Genomic DNA, 21727 nt, shown 5'->3' on the forward strand with positions numbered 1-21727 from the left:
AGCCCCAAAGCCTGATGTTTCCACCCCCATGCTTTACAGTAGGTATGGTGTTCTTTGGATGCAACTCGGCATTCTTTCTCCTCCAAACACGACGAGTAGAGTTTTTTCATCTGACCATATGACATTCTCCCAATCCTCTTCTGGATCATCCAAATGCTCTCTAGCACACTTCAGATGAGCCTGAACATGTACTGGTTTAAGCAGGGGGACACGTCTGGCACTGCAGGATTTGAGCCCCTGGCGGCGTAGCTGCTTACCTATTGCAGATTCAGTCTTCCCAGCCTGGTGCAGGTCTACAATTTTGTTTCTGGTGCCCTTTGACAGCTCTTTGGTCTTGGCCATAGTGGAGTTTGGAGTGTGACTGTTTGAGGTTGTGGACAGGTGTCTTTTATATTGATAACGACTTCAAACAGGTGCCATTAATACAGGTAACGAGTGGAGGACAGAGGAGCCTCTTACAGAAGAAGTTACAGGTCTGTGAGAGCCAGAAATCTTCCTTGTTTGTAGGTGACCAAATACTTATTTTCCACCATAATTTGCAAATAAATTCTTCAAAAATCAGACAATGTGATTTTCTGGATTTTTTTTCTCATTTTGTCTCTCATAGTTGAGGTATACCTATGATGAAAATTACAGGCCTCTCTCATCTTTTTAAGTGGGAGAACTTGCACAATTGGTGGCTGACTAAAAACTTTTTTGCCCCACTGTATAATACGCTACCGTGGCTGTCCGTTTGTCTGTCCAGGATTTAAATCACCTGTAGCTCGCAAACCGTTTGAACTATTGACCTGAAATTTTGTACACATATGCAACGTGACCTCTACTGTCCACTTTCGGGGTGATGATTTTTTTTTACTCTTTTTATTTTATTTTATTGTAGAATCAACTCTCAGCAGCGGCCGTGCAGTGGATGCATCCAGGCGCCATTCTTATCCCTACCACCTTTGTCGTCACTTCCCCTACCTCTTCATATCTTATATTATTCTTGAGGCAGATTGAACACTTGAGTGCCAGCTTAAGTGAAAAATTAAGAAAAACATGCTAAGTAATTGCAACACAAACACTGACTTAATCAGTTTTAACGCAAAATGCAGACGGAAGGAGAGAAGAAGCGGGCCGCTAGGGTGGAGAAAAGAAGAGCTGCTCAGGAAGCAGCAAGGGCATCAACTTCTGAGCAAATGAATGCTAAATGTACAGAGAAAGAGGATGAAAACTAGGAATACTCAAGTCAAGTGTATTCACTGCACGTTATCGTGCAGTCTGCCGTTACTAGTACACTGGTACATGTGCCAGCCAGTTGCTTCTAGTTGACAAAAAGGGTTGGGTGATGCAGGGTGGCATTATATTGTTATGCCACTATGAACTGAAACTACTGAAAGATAAACAGACAAAACATAATAAACTGATGACACAGACCTGGGACTAAAGTGACAAGGGACAGAATTGGAACTTTAATGAGCTAACAAAGACAAATATAAAGTGGGCAATGATGAAAATGAATAAGGACTGTGGTGACTAGTTCTGTGTGTGACATTGAGTGTCCTGCCTTTATTAAAGGGGCCTATCTGGTAACTTATTATCCTCACGCACATGACAGTCACTCCTCATGTTGTCCTGGTTGATAGTCCAGTCCGGTCCTTACTGACATGTCTGACCAACAGGCCAAATGTGGACGTGATAAACAGGAATGGCCTAAAACAGAGAAGGTCATTTAATGGAGTTAATGGCACAAATCTGCTAAGTAGACCTCCTCCTCACTTCTGTTTTTATGGCCCCATCACTTGAAACTGCATGGATAAAAAATAGGAAAATTTGAAAAAGACTCAGGGAGACACTGGCAGCTGGAATCCATTTTGTCTTTCTGCTTTTCATGCTTTTTTTACAGTATTTCATTCAGGAGATGCTCCTACTTCTGCTATGGTCAGTGCCTCACTATGGATGAACGTCATCTTCAGCACAGTAAATGAGGGCTTAGTCTGTATGTTTCACTAACCATGAAATTTGTTTGGGTGACTTTTTGTGCCCTCTGGCCCGTCTGTCCCTTCTCATGTCCTTGTTTCTCTCTGTTTATCTTCACAGCCTGTGGGCATGTCATCTCAGTTCCAAGTGTTGTCCAACTCTCTCCTCTGTCCTTTCTTCCTCAAAATCACAACTAACTGAACTGGACCTGAGTGACAACAAGAAAATGGAGGATTCAGGCCTGAATCAACTGTGTGAGGGGCTGAGAAGTGGAAACTGCAAATTAAAAAAACTGAGGTGAGTGAACAACAAGTGAGGGCAAGTGTGTGTGTGTGTTTAAATTCTTGTTACTTTATGGAGAGCTACTTCTGCACATATGGATGGAAGTGAGGTGGCCACAGATGGACATTTCCTCTCTATAATTAAATTCATCAAGGCATCCCTCATAGTGGTCACTCTTGTCCTCTCATCACCCTCGCTGTCCAGTCTAATTTGTTGTCCCACAATTCAGTTCTGTCCATTCTTTATTTCAATGTCACATTTGTCCCTGTCAGTTTTCTCCCTCACACTCTTCAGATCTCCTCACTAAAATTTTTTAAAAGTCAACAAGACAGAATTTTAGAAAAATTATGGTAAAAAAACATAAAAAGGAAATATTAAACACAAAAAATAAACACAAAAATAATATGGTAAGGACACCAATAACGAGTCCAAGCTACCAAAAATGATTAAATACTCCACCCAGCCAGGATTTATAATTCTGGCTTTACAGGGATTAGTTCTCTTATAATCAGTCACACAGTTACTTGATTAAATCAACTCACAAGCTTTTTCTCATTAGAACATTAGAACAATCTCAACAAGAACAGGCCATTCAGCCCAACAAAGCTCGCCAGTCCTATCCACTTATTTCTTCCAAAAAAACATCAAGTCGAGTTTTGAAAGTCCCCAACATCTTACTGTCTACCACACTACTTGGTCGCTTATTCCAAGTGTCTTTGGTTCTTTGTGTAAAGAAAAACTTCCTAATGTTTGTGCGAAATTTACCCTTAACAAGTTTCCAACTGTGTCCCCGTGTTCTTGATGAACTCATTTTAAAATAACAGTCTCGATCCACTGCACTAATTCCCTTCATAATTTTAAACACTTCAATCATGTCACCTCTTAATCTTCTTTTGCTTAAACTGTGAAGGCTCAGTTCTTGTAATCTTTCTTCATAATTCATCCCCTGTAATCCTGGAATCAGCCTAGTCGCTCTTCTCTGGACATTTTCTAGTGCTGCTATGTCCTTTTTGTAGCCTGAATATCAAAACTGCACACAGGACTCCAGATGAGGCCTCACCAGTGTGTTATAAAGCTTGAGCAGAACCTCCTGTGACTTGTACTCCACACATCAAGGTGCTATAAAAGCTAACATTCTGTTAGCCTTCTTAATGGCTTCTGAGCACTAATCTGTGAAGAACGACACCCCTTCTCTCTCTCAGGCCACATGATGCCCTATTGTAAACTCCTTTATATTTAGTTATTTATTCAGTTATTATCATATATTTATCACATGTTTTATCATATAATTTTATGCATAGTATTGCTAATTTAACAATGATTTGTATTAATATTTTGGATTTCAATTTGAGCACAGGCCTGCAACTTTGGGTAAAGGGCGACATGTGTGAGTAAAGGGAGAACAAACATGGAGAGTTAATGTGTTTGCTTTTTGGCAGGATTTATTTTCTTGTATTTGTGTATAAATGCACTCAGATGCATCATCAGTGACAAAGCCCAGGTTCGTTGGATATTTTGGGACGTTCAACATCATACACCCTGTGGACACCAGAGAGCACTGTTGCTCCTCAAGCCAGACAACCAGACACTGAGGACACAAGTTAAAAGCACCAAGAATTTCTTTTTTATTCGTTTTCCTTCCTTCATAGTGCTCTCCACTACCACAGTCACAAATAAATGCACAATACACAATTTTTCTTTCTCCTTCTTCCTTTTCTCCTTCACACCTCCCAGCAAGCGTTTTCCATCTTCCACCCAACTCTGGCTTGCTTCTGTGAGGTCTGTCAAAGTCCTTTTATATTGGCCAACCCGGAAGTACTTCTGGGGTTCCACTCACATGGGCTGCAAGCTCTTCTGGGTTGGGTGAAAACCTTGTCTCCTGTATATTCACAGCACCCTCTGGTGGCACCCAACAGGGCTGAGATACAGAACTCCAAGTCCCAGGATGCCCTGTGGGAATCCGGAGCGCCGCTATAAACCAGGGGAGCTGCCTTCTTGCGTCTTGGGGTTGACAGTTCCCTAAAAAAGCTGCCTTCCCCCATCCTTTTTATATCCGGGGTGTCCCGGCCAGGTTAGGTCTCTTACAACCCTCACCTTGGAGACCCAGCAGAGGCTGATTTGACCCCTGCTTGTATCTGAGCTAGTGTTGGTCCATGGCTTACCTCTCTTCAACCATAGCCATCTTGAGACCCTCTCTGCTGTCTCTGTGCTTTTCCTTATGGACTGCGTTCTTTGCAATACCCCCCCCCCCCCCCCAAAAAAAATTCAAAAATGGAATTGTTTGCAGAAGATCTGGCCAGCAAACTCACTATAGGCAAACATTGTGTCCTGCATCCTGTCTGCACTCCTGCTTCCTCTCAGCGGCCTCTTCCATCCTATCTTCCCAGTGGACTATGAGCTCCAACAGACTATGACAGCAGCATTATATCTGGCCTAAGTGTGGCCACAGTGACGGACTCTGGAAACTGAAATGGTTTTCCCAGGTCAACCTTCAATCCTGGGCATTTGCAAGAAGCCCTGACTGTGCCCTTAGTTGTGCCCCAGTCCCTTCTCCCACTTTAACAAAGAGAATCATCTGCTGTACTGTCTGGTGGTGCTTGTGCTGAATGTTGGCTGAGCTGATGGTATACACTTCTGTCTTTAGCACTTGATTATGATGACACCGATAACACTTCTCTCCCATGGCTTTTGGGCACCTGCTAAAGATACGCCCCAGTGTCCCTGTCCACAAGCATAAAGTGCATGCCAGCATTTCAGCTTTGCCCCACCTGCTGAGGTTAGGTGAATTGAGGAGCATTTCAGACTCTGACTGGACCAGGTATTTTATGAAATAGGGTTCAGCCTTCCATAGCTCTGTCCAAGACATTTGGCAGTCCAATGCCTGATCTCACCTTGTTCATGCTTCTTGCAGTTGCACTTCCACCCCTATTCTCACCTCTGGCTGAACTAACCTCCATCTTACCCTACCTTGGGCTCTTTTGCAGTGAACAGAGGGGAAGCTCCCCAACCCGGCTTGTCCAGTTGCCATTTGTCCCATTAGCTCCTTGTGATATAGCCATCACTCAGCCTGCTCTGAAGCCATCTGTGCCCACCACTTGTAACCTGTTCACACCTTAATCCCGGCCAGAAAAATGTTATGGTCACTGGACTCCTTACATTGCAATACCTCCCTTGCACAGTTAACCATGAACTCCTCAGTTGTGCTACTGATTGGGAGTTTAAGTTTATTACTCTTCCTGTATAAGGCAATGCTGTCTTGAACACCTGGGTAGAACCAACCACCTGTGCAGGTACTGGCTGACTTGCCAATCAAAGCCCTTAACCATTGACAGTGGAACCTCATAAACCAGCAAGAACCACAGAATCCTGGTGACAGATCCACACCTTAAACTTGCCTGGAAGCCCTGGCTTGTCTTCCACAGCCAGATGATTCTCCAATTCTCTTTCTGTGACCTGGATGGATTCTGTATCACTCAGTGACCTGTTAAACACCTTAGTGAGGCTCCTCAACCAAGATTTCTGTAATTGATGGAATCAGATTGCCTGCCAGGAAAAAAAATGGACCTTCTCAGCCACTTTCTCTTTTCTGAGCACTAAAGATCTAGACTTGGCTGATTTGAATCTCCTCCATGCCCATGTGACGAGCTTCTCCAGACCCTGCAGGTTCCATATGTACCCATTGGACCAGATGTTATTGTTAAGGTAAGGTCATCTATAAATTCTCTTATTGGAGGCCAAAGAACTCCAGATTTCAACAAGAGGTCTCTGCACTCAACTTCTGCCAGTCTGGCTATCATGTTCATAGCCAGCACAAAAAGGCTCACCAATATGGTACACCCAGTTATGATCCCCTTCTCCAAATGGTGCCACTCTGTTGTATTTTCCCCAGACATGTGTAGCTGAAGCAGAAACCTTGACAACCTTTAAGAAGAATCTGGCTGAGATATTGGGACAAACGGGATTGATAGACTGAATGGTCGCTTCTTGTTTGTCACTTTTTTATGTTCTTATGTTCAGAGGTGGCTCTAAGACTGAAGTTGCCAGAGTAATGAAGAATGAGGTCCCTGACCTTGTTTGGTACATGGTTGCAAATGAGGACAATCTCTACTCATTTATGGGGTGTGATAATAACTGACACCAGACATCATAAAGGTTTGGGGCAGCCACCCGTATAATATCCCTGGCTGCAAAAGGTTTAGATAAGAACAGAGTTGTTCACAAGACTGAGTCCAAAACAGAACTGATTAACTGGAAGCAAGTTGGTGGCTTTAAAGGCCCGTAGAGGAAGTGACGTCATGAAAGGGGCCGGACAGGAAGTGATGTTGATCATGCCCGGAAGTGACATCACCAAAGGACCGGAACCGGAACGGCTGTCATCTGAACCAGACGTGACGCCATCCATGGTGCCGGGAAAATGGAAAGTAGTTGTCATTGGGACCGGAAGTGATGTCATCAAAGGTGTCTGAAAAACCCCCATGGAATGTGACGTCATCGGGACCAGAAGTAACATTATCAAAGGCACCAGAACTTGGCGGGATTTCCCAGAAAGGGTCTGCAAGGAACTGAGAAAGACAGTCAGTGCACCCCGCCTCACCCTAGGCAGATATGGTATTGCAATTACTCAAGCCCTGTAGCTGCCTCTGACACGCACATGTGTGACGAGGGTATGTGGGGGTCACAGCTAAGTTTCCCTTTCCTTTTTTTTCTGAACATCTGTGTGACCAATCCTGGGCTGAATTGTCTCTTGTTGATCTTATAATCTTCTGAACCTCCTACCAACTGAGATCACTGGTGTCACACTTGGAGTTTAGTGCTGGTGGGCTTACCAAGGTGTTATTTTCACCCAGGTCCCTTTCTCCTTGGTGTTCCTATACTTGTCAGATACACCATATGATGTTTTGTCCCCTTCCTGTTCTCCATGCCTTCTTCACCATAGAATTCCAGTGTTGTCTTATTAGATTTCTTCACTAACTGTATCTCACTATAGAGGAACTCTACCACATCCATTTTGCTGCTCTGCTCTTCTTACTTGACATTTTTTTTCCATTCACTAGATGTTTTCTTTCCTGCTTTGAACACTGCTTCATTATGGATGGATGTCATTGTGAGCACAGTTAATGAGGACCCTGTTATAATTTGCAGGAAGTCTGCTTGGTTTGCTTTTGCCTTCCGTGGTCTGCCTGCCTGCTTCCTGCCTGTCTGTCTGTTCCTCCTAATGTCCTCAGTTCTCTCTTTTCTTTCCTACAGGCTGTCTGATTGTCTTCTCACCTCCAGATGTTGCTCAGCTCTCTCCTCAGTCCTCTCTTGTGCACACTCAAAACTGACTGAACTGGACCTGAGCAGAAACAAAAACCTGGAGGATTCAGGAGTGGCTCAGCTGTGTGAGGGGCTGAGGAGTGAAAACTGCAAATTAGAGAAACTGAGGTGAGTCAACAACAAGTGAGAGAGTGAGTGGGAGTGCATTATTCAGAATTAGTGAGTGTGTGTGTGTATGTGTGTGTGTATTTCTTGAATGTTATTTCTTGTCACTTTATGCCTCTGACTGTTGCACACCCCTAATATAAATGCGGTGTGGAATTAGGACAGACTGCAGTGTCTCAAGTGGACAGATAGATGGAGGATGATGAGGAGGACGCAGATGGATATTTCCCTTTAACAATTAAATTCATAAAGACAGAATTGGCTCCTCACCCACATTGTGGTCACTCTCATCTGCTCATCATCCTCTCTGTCTAGTCTGTTGTTGTTTTTTTCATCTCTACAATCCCATACTGTCCTTTCTCTATTCAATCACATCCTTGTCCCCATCTTCCTTTATCACTTCTCTTTCTCACACTCCTCTGATCTTCTCACTAAAGTGTGTTAAAAGCCAATTCAGAAAAGATGACCAGAGTGACCATTGACAAAGAGTAATGGATAAATGGAACTAAACTGAGGTGATAGACGGGAACATGGAGGTAGAAAGGAAAATGTGATGGACAGAAGTAAAATATAAACAGTGATAAGAGAAAAGAAAAGGAAAAAAGTGATAAGGGGTCAGAGAGAGGAACAGGAGAGAAAATGGAAAGCAGAAGTAGAAATGGTCAGTTTGCAATAGACAGAAGGAGATGGTCACAGTAAGGAGAGGTGACAGGATTAGGACTGAAGGATATGTGGACAGTGTGAGATTCAGGTGCTGGCCTTAAGTGGACAGAGGGCTCAGAAGGTGCCCATCATTATAGCCGAGTGGACTAAAAAGTCACCTCCTCTCTAAAACAGAAGGTAAAAGAAGATATAAACTGCATATGTGTGCCAGTCCCACTTGAGAGTTTGGACATCATAAGCTGCACATCACAAGCAAACAAGAGCAAGATACAGTGTGTCACAAGAATGGACCGGAGACATAAAAAAGGTTTGGGGCAGCCACCCGTATATTGTTTCCCAGCTGCAAAATAAGAATAATTGTTGCACAGATGCGTACAGATCGGAGTCCAGAACAGAACTGACTTCATAGCCAAAAGATGGTGGCTTTAAATACTAGCAGATGAAATGACGTCATCAATGCATGCGGAACCGGAAGTGGCATTATCTGGCCTGGAACTGGAAGTGACCTCATCAGTGGGGGGGGGGGGGGGGGGGGGGGGGGGGGGGAAGGGGGGGGGTATGGGGCGGAACCAGGAGTGATGTCATGAGTGGGGCTGGAACTAGAAGTGACGTCATCAGGCCAGGTAGCATATCCCATAACTGGTCTGCAGAAAAGTGAGATAAAGAGGTAGTACACTCTGCCACCCCCTGGTCTGGCATGGAATTACTCTCATTCAGGTCCTTTAGCTGCCTCCCATGCGCACGTGTGTGACAAGTGCTATTTAAAAGTTTGGGCACACCTCTGAGGTTGCATCATAATTTGCTCTGTATTCATAAGAGAAGATCATAGCAATATGCCATTTTTTACTAGGGAAATGTAGACAAGGGGATGTTTATCAGACCAAAATTCTCAGTGTAGCATTATTGAGTTGCATGAAATAAAATAAAATGTAAAAAATTGGATGTGCAAAAGCTTGGGCACCCTTTTAATTGCAAAAATTTGAAGATCTGTAGTCATTTAATGCTGACAGGTTGCAGCAGAAAATTGCTTTGATTAGCTCATTAGACCTTAAACTACAAAGACAGAAGCAACCAATCACGAAAAAGGTTATTTAACAGAAGTAATTGCTAGTTGTGCTTGTCCTTGGTTCTCTCTTAGAGAGTGGCAACATGGTGACCTCTAAAGAACTCTCTACTGACCTAAAAACTAAGATAATTCATTGTTATGAATTAGGAGAAGGGTACAAGAAATAATCACAAAGGTTTGGACTGTTTGTCTCCATACTCAGAAATGTATTTATAAGGATGCTCTTAAATAGAAAAAGAAGCCTGTGAAGGATGTTCATCTTGACAGTATTGATTCTCCCTGATAATGTGAGATTGAGAGTAGAACATCTTTTCACATCTTGTTTGATTTTTTCCATACTGAAAGCAAACATGTGTTGAAAAAGATCTTTATATTTACTTGTGATGTTTACCCCTAGATATTTCAAACTGTCCTGATAAAATGAACGGATAGATGTCCAGTCTAGTATCGTGTGCTAGAGAGTTTACTGGAAAAAGCACACTTTTATTCAAACTGATTTTGAGTCGAGATATCTTTTGAAATTCTGCTAGTGCATTAAGAACTGCTGGTAAGGATGTTTGTGGGTTAGATATCATATCATCTGCATATACAGTGCATCCAGAAAGTATTCACAGCGCATCACTTTTTCCACATTTTGTTATGTTACAGCCTTATTCCAAAATGGATTAAATTCATTTTTTTCCTCAGAATTCTGCACACAACACCCCATAATTACAACGTGAAAAAAGGTTACTTGAGGTTTTTGCAAATTTATTAAAAATAAAAAAACTGAGAAATCCCATGTACATAAGTATTCACAGCCTTTGCTCAATACTTTGTCGATGCACCTTTGGCAGCAATTACAGCCTCAAGTCTTGTTGAATATGATGCCACAAGCTTGGCACACCTATCCTTGGCCAGTTTCGCCCATTCCTCTTTGCAGCACCTCTCAAGCTCCATCAGGTTGGATGGAAAGCAACGGCGCACAGCCATTTTAAGATCCCTCCAGAGATGTTCAATCGGATTCAAGTCTGGGCTCTGGCTGGGCCACTCAAGGACATTCACAGAGTTGTCCTGAAGCCACTCCTTTGATATCTTGGCTGTGTGCTTAGGGTCGTTGTACTGCTGAAAGATGAACCATCACCCCAGTCTGAGGTCAAGAACGCTCTGGAGCAGGTTTTCATCCAGGATGTCTCTGTACATTGCTGCAGTCATCTTTCCCTTTATCCTGACTAGTCTCCCAGTCCCTGCTGCTGAAAAACATCCCAACAGCATGATGCTGTCACCACCATGCTTCACTGTAGGGATGGTGCCAGGTTTCCTCCAAACGTGACGCCTGGCATTCATACCAAAGAGTTCAATCTTTGTCTCATCAGACCAGAGAATTTTCTTTCTCATGGTCTGAGAGTCCTTCAGGTGCCTTTTGGCAAACTCCAGGTGGGCTGCCATGTGCCTTTTACTAAGGAGTGGCTTCCGTCTGGCCACTCTACCATACAGGCCTGATTGGTGGATTGCTGCAGAGATGGTTGTCCTTCTGGAAGGTTCTCCTCTCTCCACAGAGGACCTCTGGAGCTCTGACAGAGTGATCATCAGGTTCTTGGTCACCTCCCTGACTAAGGCCCTTCTCCCCTGATCACGCAGTTTAGATGGCCGGCCAGCTCTAGGAAGAGTCCTGGTGGTTTCAAACTTCTTCCACTTATGGATGATGGAGGCCACTGTGCTCATTGGGACCTTCAAAACAGCAGAAATTTTTCTGTAACCTTCCCCAGATATGTGCCTCGAGACAATCCTGTCTCGGAGGTCTACAGACAATTCCTTTGACTTCATGCTTGGTTTGTGCTCTGACATGAACTGTCAACTGTGGGACCTTATATAGACAGGTGTGTGCCTTTCCAAATCATGTCCAGTCAACTGAATTTACCACAGGTGGACTCCAGTTAAGCTGCAGAAACATCTCAAGGATGATCAGGGGAAACAGGATGCACCTGAGCTCAATTTCGAGCTTCACGGCAAAGGCTGTGAATACTTATGTACATGTACTTTCTCAATTTTTTTCTTTTTAATAAATTTGCAAAAACCTCAAGTAAACTTTTTTCACGTTGTCATTATGGGGTGTTGTGTGTAGAATTTTGAGGAAAAAAATGAATTTAATCCATTTTGGAATAAGGCTGTAACATAACAAAATGTGGAAAAAGTGATGCGCTGTGAATACTTTCCGGATGCACTGTAGTGATACTTTCTGTTCAAATCCTTCTCTGTTAATCTCCTTTCTCATAAGCATTTCAAAAGTGAATGATTAGGGGCTCAATTGCTTTTTTAAAAAGCAATGGCTATAGTGGGCATCCTTGTCCGATATCACTTTATAGTTTGAAGTAGTCTGAGTTTGTGTTGTTAATACAGACTAAGGCTTGAGTGTCTGCCTTTAATAAATCCAGTTTGGTCTTGTGGTATTACCGAAGGAAGCACTTTATCAATCCTTCTAGCTAAAACTTTGGAGAGTATCTTAACATCATTATTCAGAAGTGAAATTGGTCAGTATGATGCACATTCTAGTAAGTCCTTTATTTTCATAAGATAAATGGTAATTAATGCTTGGCAAAATGTTTGAGGTAGTATTTTGTTGTCTCTTGGTTCTATAAACATTAGTAAAAGAGGAGCTAACTTAATTGAACATTTTTTATAAAATTCTAGTGTCTGAGCAGTAAGTTGAACAGCTTCCTCTACTGGTCTGCTATACATCAGCCATGTCAGGTTTTGTTGATCAGTACATTTCAACTTCAGGCTATTGAATTACACTTTGATTTACAAGAAGTGTAATGAAAATCAGAAGCACATCATGACTAACATTAGAGAACATGTTCAGATTGGAATTGAGTTTTACTAGGCGATGATGGATCAGTTTCAGTGCACGATTGTTTGGCTCAATCACAATCACACCTGACATGACATCACTTATGAACAGACTGAAATCCTGAAAGGGATCACCAGTGTCTGGTACATCTGCCTTCTGCTCTGGAAATCAGTGAATGGCAGCTTTGGAAGTTCTCCAATGCTGCTGTAACACCACATACATTCAGAAGTGATGTTACGATTTACTGTTTGAGCAACATCAAAACCTCTCCAGGCATCACTATCATTAGACTTACAATCTGTCATGCGGTCACAGGTCACTTCTGAAGAACTGTCCCCAATACCACATGATTGGTCTCTTTCTGTTTCATGTGCTCTATGCCCTGACAGCCCCTACTCAGCTCTTTATCCTCTCTGCCAATCACCGCTGTTCACTAAAGCTGAATAAACTTGGAGATGAAAGCACATGCACTACTAGTGGTGGATGAGTTATCTCATGGATAATGGGAAAGGGGTCAAGGAGGAAATGAAATAGAAGAATAGCAGATAACATGAAAGATGACCCAAAGAGTTTCCTTCAGTATTTTATTAGTAAAAGGACGGTCAAGGAGGAGGGGAAGAGCATCAGGAATAGTAAAGGGGAATTAAAAGATACAGACAGTGAAAAAGCACAACATGATGTTTGTCCCTTCATGTCCTTCTCGTCTTCTTCTCCATTCAATCTCAGTTCTGTCTTATTACTCATTTTGTTTTTCTGCTCTTCTTGCTGCTCCTTGACTTTTTATTTAATTTGGAAGATGCTCCTTGTTCTGCTGTGGTCAGTGTTTCACTATGAATGGACGTCATGGTCAGCACAGTCAGTAAGAACTTAATCTTTGTCACAACAGGCTTGAAGTTTGTTTGGATTACTTTTTTCTGATTATTTGTTCCTTATCATGTCCTCACTTCTTCTCTCTCTTCTTTTTCTCCACAGCCTGTCCTTATGTGATCTCACCTCCACATGTTGCTCTGGTCTTTCCTCAGCCCTTTCTTCTCCACACTCACGACTGACTGAACTGGACCTGAGTGACAACAACATGGAGGATTCAGGAGTGGATCAGCTGTGTGAGGGGCTGAGGAGTGAAAATTGCAAATTAGAGAAACTGAAGTAAGTGAACAACAAGTATGTGTGTGTGGGTGTGTGTGCGTTTGATAAATTTGTATTTCTTATCACTTTACTAATGTGACTGTTCAACACCCACAATGCAAACGTTGTGTTTAACCGTGACAGAGTATGGTGTTCCATGTAGACAGACAGACAGACTGAGGTGGACACAGATTTCTCTTTAATAATTTAGGAGTTTATAAAGACAGCATTATGACACTGAGCACCTCCATTACAGTGCTCACTCTCCTCCACTTGTTATCCTCTTTGTCCAGTCTGTTCTCAGAATTTTGGTCCTGCAATCCCACACCGTCCATTCTTTATTTCAACCTTGTACTTGTCCCTGTCCTCCATTGCAACTTTCATCCATTATACTACTCTCTAAAGTCTGTTAAATACCAATAAAAAATAAGAAGGAGAGACACGAGCAGTGAGGGCAGAAGTAATGACGAAAACAATTATGGACAAAGAACAGTGAACAACTGGAGTTGGACTGAGGGGACAAGCAGGAATAAATAGAGTAGAACAGCAAAGATAAAAAGAGATGGGAGAGGAAAGAGAAACCAAAAGAAGATATATCAGAAGAAAAAAGAGACGTGAAACAACAACAAGGTGAAGGAGTGAGTGATGGACATATAGATGAACTGGAGAGAAGGTGGACAGTAACAGTAGAAATGACCTGCCAGAAGGTCATAAGGACGAGAGGTGGTAGCATGGGGACTTAATGAGTTAATGAAGAACACGGGGACACAGTCAGAAACTTGTTAAGAGTAAATTTCACACAAACATGAAGACGTTTTTCTTTACACAGAGAACAACAGACACATGGAATAAGTGACCAAGCAGTGTAGTGGACCTTAGGACTTTACAGAACAGAGCTTTGAACCTGAGTCCGAGCTGGAAACATTTTCCTCTGACTTCTTGGATAGTTGTACTTGTACTTGTCTTGAACTTAGCCACTGGACTGGCAAAATATGGTTTATGGTTTGGAATCAAGACCAGCTACTCTCTTTAAAACTACAGTGCACACTGCAGACTTTCATTTAAGGGGATTTGTATACCTTTCTGTCACACCACACTTTTTCTAAACAGTCTCTGCCATTTCATGGCACCATAATGTTTGTGACTATTGTTGTCCCAGGTGTTTGTGATTCCTCAGGTGTGTTTCATTGTGTCATAAGATACCTCGACTTGCTTCTACCCTTTGGAATCTGTAGTTGCCACTGTTCAACATGAGGACAACAGCTGTGTTAATGAAAGTCAAAGAAGTCATCATGAGGCTGAAAAACAAAAATAAATCTATTACAGACATCAGTAAAACCTTAGGATGACCTTATTCAACTGTCTTAAATATCATGAAAGAACACCCTGGTGGGCTTAGTAATCGCAAAGGGACTGGTAGGCCAAGGAAGACCTCCACTGCTGATGGCCAAAGAATCCTCACTATGGTAGAGAAAAAGCCAAAAATGTCTGTCTGATATATCATGAACAGTCTTCAGGGGGCAGATGTGTGCATGTCAGAGATGACAACCAGCAGAAGACGTCATGAACAGAAACATGGAAACCTCACTGCAAGATGAAAACTACTAGTTAGCCACAAAAAAACAGAATGGCCAGATTACAGTTTGTGAAAAACGACTTCAAAGAGCCTGCGCAATTCTGGAGAAAGGTCTTTTTGGATAAATTAGACAAAGATGAACCTCATCAGAGTGATGGCAAAAGAAAAGTGTGAAGATGAAAAGGAACTGCCCAAGATCCAAAGCAGACCACCTCATCTGTTAAACATGGTGTTGGGAGTGTTGTGGCTTAAGCATGTATGGTTGCCACAGGTCCTGGCACACTTCTCTTCATTGATGATGGAACTGCTGACGGCAGTGGCACCATGAATTCTGAGGTGTGTAGAAACATATGACCTGCTCAGGTTCCAGTAAATGCCTCCAAACTCATTGGACGGTGCTTCATCCTACAACAAAGTAATGATCTAAACATGCTGCTGAGGCAACACAGGAGTTTTTCAAAGCTACAAAATGGAAAATTATTTAATGGCCAAGCCAGTTATCTAATGTAAATCCAGTTGAGCAGGCCTTCCATATACTGAGGAGAAAACTTAAGGGTACAAGCCCAAAGAAGAAGCAAAAGCAGAAGATGGCTACATTAGATGCTTGGCAGAGCATCACCAGAGATGATCCTCAAACCCTGGTGATTTCTATGAATCACAGACTTAAAGCAGTCATTCCATCCCAGGGATATGTGATAAAGAACGAAATATGATGAAATGAATAGACCTGCCATTGCTGTGTCCCAAACGTTATGGTGTCCTGAAATGGAGAGACTGTGTAGAAAAACTGTGTGACTGAAATGTCTGCAAATCCACTTTAATAAAAGTCTGCACTTTAATCACATCAGAATTGTTTAATTTGAAATTTTAAACTGTGGAGCAGAGGGGGAAATCAAGGAAAAATGTTTCTTTGTCCCAAACATTCTCAGCAATGCCTGGCCGGAAGACAATTTCAGAACACAACATTGTCACTCCACCCGGTGTTACTATACAGGTGCCCCCGTATTGCCTACCAGAGGCAACAGGGAAGGTGATACACGAGGAAGTCCAACAGATGCTCCAATTAGGCATTATTCGGCCAAGCAAAAGTGAATGGCGAAGTCCAATCGTACTTGTTTCAAAGTCAGATGGTTCAGTTCGGTTCTGTATTGATTTTAGGCGTTTGAATATGATTTCCAAGTTTGATGTATACCTGATATCACGTGTGGACGAGCTGCTAGAAAAGCTTGGGCAGGCTTCATATATTGGGATTAATAAAGTATCTATCTATCTATCTATCTATCTATCTATCTATCTATCTATCTATCTATCTATCTATCTATCTATCTATCTATCTATCTATCTATCTATCTATCTATCTATCTATCTATCTATCTATCTCCACCCTTGATCTCACAAAGGGTTATTGTCAGGTCTCCTTGGAGGAGACTAGCTGTGAAAAGACCGCATTCGGGGTTGTTTGAGTTTACGGCACTCCCTTTTGGTCTCCATGGCGCACTGCTGACCTTTCAGGGAATGATTGACCAGATCCTGCGTCCCCATTCTGCATACGTGGGTGCCTAACTTGACGATGTGGTAATTTTCAGTAATGACTAGGAATCTCATTGCGTCCGCCTTCAGGCGGTGCTTGACAGTTTACAGCTGGCGGGGCGGATGGCCAACCCTAAAAAGTGCAAGCTGGGTATGTCAGAAACCCACTATCTTGGATATTCCATGGGGAAGGGTTTGCTCAAGTTTCAGATGAACAAGGTGGGGGAGGTGCTTGCACATCCCTGTCCTTAAACATATGGACAGGTTTGTGACTTCCTCGGGCTCAGGGGGTATTACAGGCGGTTAATTCCTAATTTTGCACATCAGACCGCCCCCTTCACTGACTTGTCAAAGGGCACAAAGAATCGTAGTGTTGTCTGGACTGACGCCTGTGAGAGAGCTTTCATGGACATAAAACCCACTTTATCATCATTCCCAGTTCTGCACAATCCTACGTTTTTGAAGGAATTTATTCTGCAAATGGATGCTAGTGAGTTTGGTTTGGGAGCGGTGCTCTCACAATGTTTTGACGGGGAAGAGCACCCCATTACGTTTCTCAGCAGAAAACTGCTACCCATGGAGTGTAATTATTCCACTTTTGAAAACGAGCTCTTGGCGATTAAGTAGTGCAGTGGGCACTATCTCTGGGGGTGACAGTTTACCCTGGTGACTGACCATGCCCCACTACAATGGCTGTACAAGTAGAAGAATACGAACACCCGGCTCACTCAGAGGTCTATTAGTTTGCAAGCATTTGCTTTTGATGTTCGCCACTGTCCCGGGGCTACACACACCAATGCAAACATTCTCTCCTGCCTGGCTGAGCCCAGCTTGGATGGTCGCTTTGCCCACACCAGTGTGGACAAAGCTGTGGGGGAGATGTAAGGTTTCTAAACTCTTTTGGGGTTCTTGTTAAGGGTAAATTTCACACAAACGTTAGGACGTTTTTCTTTACACCAAGAATGATAGACACTTGGAATACCAAGCTACCAAGCAGTGTGGTGGACAGTAAGACTTTAGGGACTTTCAAAACTCGACTTGATACTTTTTTGGGAGAACTGGCAAGCGTTGTTGGGCTGAATGGCCTGTTCTCATCTAGATTGTTCTAATGTTCTAATGTTCCCCCCAAAGGTACGACACGCTGAAGAGTATCCCGAAGCGCAATTGCCGCATCTGTGGAAGACAGCATATTGGTCATCGGGACAACCGCTGGCTCCCAGTACTGTAGAAGCTCACCACGAAAACAAATCCTAAAAGATTGCGGTCGCACTATGAGTGCCTGCCATCAATGGGTGATGCAAGGAATATTATAAATTCAAGGAACAGTATTACTTGGCCATTAACCTCATGATCCTGCCTGATTGCTGTGTCGGTGTATAGGAGTGTCGCAGATCCTACTACAATAAATAACCATGCTGTTCCTGTTTCAAGTTGAATAAAGCTAGTTTTGCTAAAGTACTGAGACTCACCCTCATGTTTTGGGGTGCAAGACAGGGATTCACACGTCACAATTTATATATTTATAATTATATATATATATATATATATATATAAATCAAAACTTTAAAAGTTCCGGCAGATGACCAAACATGCAGCTAACGCTATTAGGGCTGATGTAGAGAATTTAGTGCTGTTTGTGTGAGTCAGTGGGAGATGGTGAAGAAAGCAAAAATCCTCTCAACTGATGACAGACAGTCATTATTAAAGTGAACTTAACTTCAGTAAATCAGGGAGGAGAGACGCTATAAAGACCCCCAAATTCTGCTTCAGAAACTCCTTTCTCTCCAGTGCCATACATTTTTTTAAAAAGGTATAATAACAATTTCAGGAAGTATAGAAGTTTTCATTTGTAACATGTAAATATTTTAGGTTTAACCATTTGACCAAACTGTTAGTAATAGTAAGCAAAGAATCTATTTTTCCAAATGATGTAAATATTTTAGAATTTCTGTGTAGGTTTTAACCTGCCTTGTCTCAATTTGTTTGCTATGTTTTATTTCTGTTTGTTATTGGAAACAACTGAGATGGAGCTTTCATGTTTTCTTGTGTACACAGGACTAAACAAACCTTGAAATCAGATAAAGTGTCCTCAATATCTGATTAGTTTGATATCAGGAAAGTCCATCAAGCTTTCCCATGCCCAGCGGTGACCAGCAATAGGAATCTTTGGATGACATCCTGCAAATCAGATAAAGTGTCTTCCTGCCCTGAATGACAGACAGAGATCCAAATTTGTCAGTTCGCTATTCTCAACTGTGACATGACCATCTGGACACTCAAGTGCAGGAGGCCATGAGCCTTGTTTCTTTAATGGTCTTGTCCAGTGTTCATGAGCACAAATCAGTTTGAATAATTTCTCAGCAGTCAGTAGAGCGCAAAGGCAAGAGACACTCCCAGATACATCGCACCTTGCTTTATAAGGATAGCAGTGGTCTTCGGTTCAGACTACATTTCATTTAAACCTCAAAATGCCTCTGTCACTAAATGCTGGTGCCTTGTAACCTTCTGTTTGTCCTCAATTTTCTCTCTTTTCTTTTCCACAGCCTATCCTACTGTGACCTCACCTCAGAATGTTGCTCAGCTCTCTCCTCAGTTCTTTCTTCTCCAAACTCACAAGTGACTGAACTGAACCTGAGTGAGAACAGCCTTGAGGATCTGGCAGTGGATCAGCTGTGTGAGGGGCTGAGGAGTGAAAACTGCAAATTACAAACACTATGGTGAGTTTTACACCTGACATGTACCTGACCTGTCATGTACACCTAACAGTTTGATGGACAGATTGTTCAAAGGACATATCATGACATGACTGAAGGAAGCAGACATTGAAAACGGTAGACAAGTGGAGTGGGATATTGGTGACAGACAGGGAGGCCTACCTAGATAATGTGAGGTGATGGAAGAAGAACATCGGAAAGAAGAGAAAAGATGAGGATGCTGGAAGTGACCACAGGTGGACAAAGGGGGCAGTGTCATGTGAGTTGGACAGGCCACCTTCTCTCTGGAATAGCAGGTTAAACAACATGTAACCAACCAGCCTTCAGAGGATGTTGACCTAATTGTTCAATAGGCTTAGTGACTGACTGGCCAACACTCACATCATGTAACGTATGTGACTATAGGCACTCAGTTGGAATTCTGGGAAAGGGATGTCAGTGTCACTAAAGTGTGTGATGTGGCACCCTCTTGTGTTTGTAACTCACATGTGTTTCTTTTCACAGGCTATTTGGGAATGATATCAGTGCAACTAAGAAGAAGAACCTTACGTCACTGCAGGAGGAGCTGAGCAGGTCTGGACGGCAGGTGGATATCATCATAAAAGAAGAGAAGATATGGGGATCATCTGAGTGAGGGCAGTCCCTGTCCACTCCCTCTAAATTCCTCCCTTAATTCTTTTATAATATTGTCATCTCTGCTCAGTAATAAAGTCTTCATGTCTGCTTTTCAGCTTGTGTGCTTCTCCATTAACTCGCTTGTGTTTGTTCACTTCATAACTTAAATGGTGACAAAATTCAACAAGTTCAGATCAGAGACCCCTGAGGTTCACCCACCAGAGGACAACAGTGGAGATTATCCTCAAAACTCCCTGGATTAACTAGACCCACTGAGGGGAGCAGCAGATGTATGGACAGTTTAGTTGTTGGGTGATGGGGGGTTGAGGCCTGTCCTGACATTGGGCACAAACCTTGGATGGGGCACCTGTCCATCACAGGAAAAGCTAACAGTCATCTGAGCAGACACGCCACAAAAGCTGTTGCTCCTCAAGATGTTTAGTGGTCCCTTAAACCCTTAACTGTTCATTGTGTTCATGTTATCTTCTGTTTCTGACTGAACAGAGCTCTCTATGTGTGATTTGTACTTTGATGACACATTAGCACACAGAAGGCTCTTCTGTTCTTTTTCAATTTCTTTCCCTCATCTCCATTTCATTGTTATCACCACTCATGTCCTCTTTACAGAGTAGCAGACTGAATAATTGAACCATTTAAAAAAGAAATGGTAGCAAAATGAAAAGACAAAGAGAGCTCAGAATTTCAATGGACATGTTGGTGAAGAGAACAGAGGAGATGAGAAGGTGATGGGTAGGTATGGTGTCAAGGAGGGGAATGAAGAAGACCAGATGATAGTGGATTTTGTGAAAAGGATGGACATAGCTGTGGTGAATACATATTTTAAGAAGAGGGAGGAACACAGGGTGACATACAAGAGAGGAGGAAAATGCACACAGGTAATTATATCCTGTGCAAAAGAGTCAATCTGAAGGAGACTAAAGACTGAAAAGTGGTGGCATGTTGTGCCCTGAGATAATCTGACCTAATGGAAGCATGTAGATTGAGAAGAGCAGCGGACCCAGGATAGAGCCTTGTGGAACACCATATAGGATATCATGTGTCTTTGAGTTGTAATTACCACAACTAACAAAGAATTTTCTCATTACCAGGTAGGATTCAAACCAATTTAAGACACTGCCAGAGAGGCTCACCCATTGACTAAGGCGATTTTTAAGAATATTATGATCAATGGTGTCAAATGCGGCACTCAGATCTAAGAGGATGAGAACAGATAAATGGCCTCTGTCTGCATTTACCCGCAAGTCATTTACTACTTTAACGAGTGCAGTTTCTGTGCTGTGATTTGTTCTGAAACCCGACTGAAACTTATGAAGAATAGCATGTTTATTGAGGTGCTCATTTAACTGTATAATGACTGCCTTCTCTAGAATTTTACTTAAGAAAGGCAGGCTAGAGATGGGTCTATAATTTTCAAGAGCAGAGGGGTTGAGATTATTTTTCTTAAGTAGGGGTTTAACTACAGCAGTCTTAAGACAGTCTGGGAAGACCCCCGTATCTAATGACGAATTTACTATATCAAGAATACCATCAATTAGCACGCCCGATACTTCTTTGAAAAAATTTGTTGGTATTGGGTCAAGGACACAGGTGGAGGGTTTCATTTGAGAAATTATTTTATGTAAATCAGGTAAATCTATCCTAGTGAAAGAGTTTAATTTGTTTATAATGGAATACTGGGGTTTAGGAGGATCCTTAGTGTTGGGGAGATATACTATGTTATTTCTAATATCATAAATTTTTTGATTGAAAAATACAGCAAAAGCCTCACAGGTTTTACTGGAAGTACTTAGGAGGCATTCCTTTGAGTTACTTGGGTTTAACAGACGATTAATCGTCGAAAATAAGACTCTGGGATTACTAGCATTGTCATTTATAATCTTAGAGAAATAGCAGCGCCTCTCAAGACGGACTGTGTTATTGTATTC

General features: G+C 42.4%; 1 protein-coding gene across 1 annotated transcript in view; it reads left to right on the plus strand.

The window, feature by feature from the left end:
* LOC114668277 (uncharacterized) overlaps positions 1-19896 on the plus strand; it is a 555445-nt gene extending 535549 nt beyond the window's left edge. Inside the window, exons 19-23 of the mRNA XM_051935131.1 lie at positions 2080-2256; positions 7489-7665; positions 13194-13367; positions 18996-19169; positions 19671-19896. Coding sequence (XP_051791091.1) covers positions 2080-2256; positions 7489-7665; positions 13194-13367; positions 18996-19169; positions 19671-19800 — 832 coding nt within the window. The 3' untranslated portion in view covers positions 19801-19896. The remainder of the gene's footprint in view (positions 1-2079; positions 2257-7488; positions 7666-13193; positions 13368-18995; positions 19170-19670) is intronic.
* Positions 19897-21727: the final 1831 nt, after the last annotated feature.

The sequence above is a fragment of the Erpetoichthys calabaricus genome, chromosome 1 (assembly GCF_900747795.2).
Source record: "Erpetoichthys calabaricus chromosome 1, fErpCal1.3, whole genome shotgun sequence".
NCBI classification, from domain to species: Eukaryota; Metazoa; Chordata; class Cladistia; order Polypteriformes; family Polypteridae; genus Erpetoichthys; species Erpetoichthys calabaricus.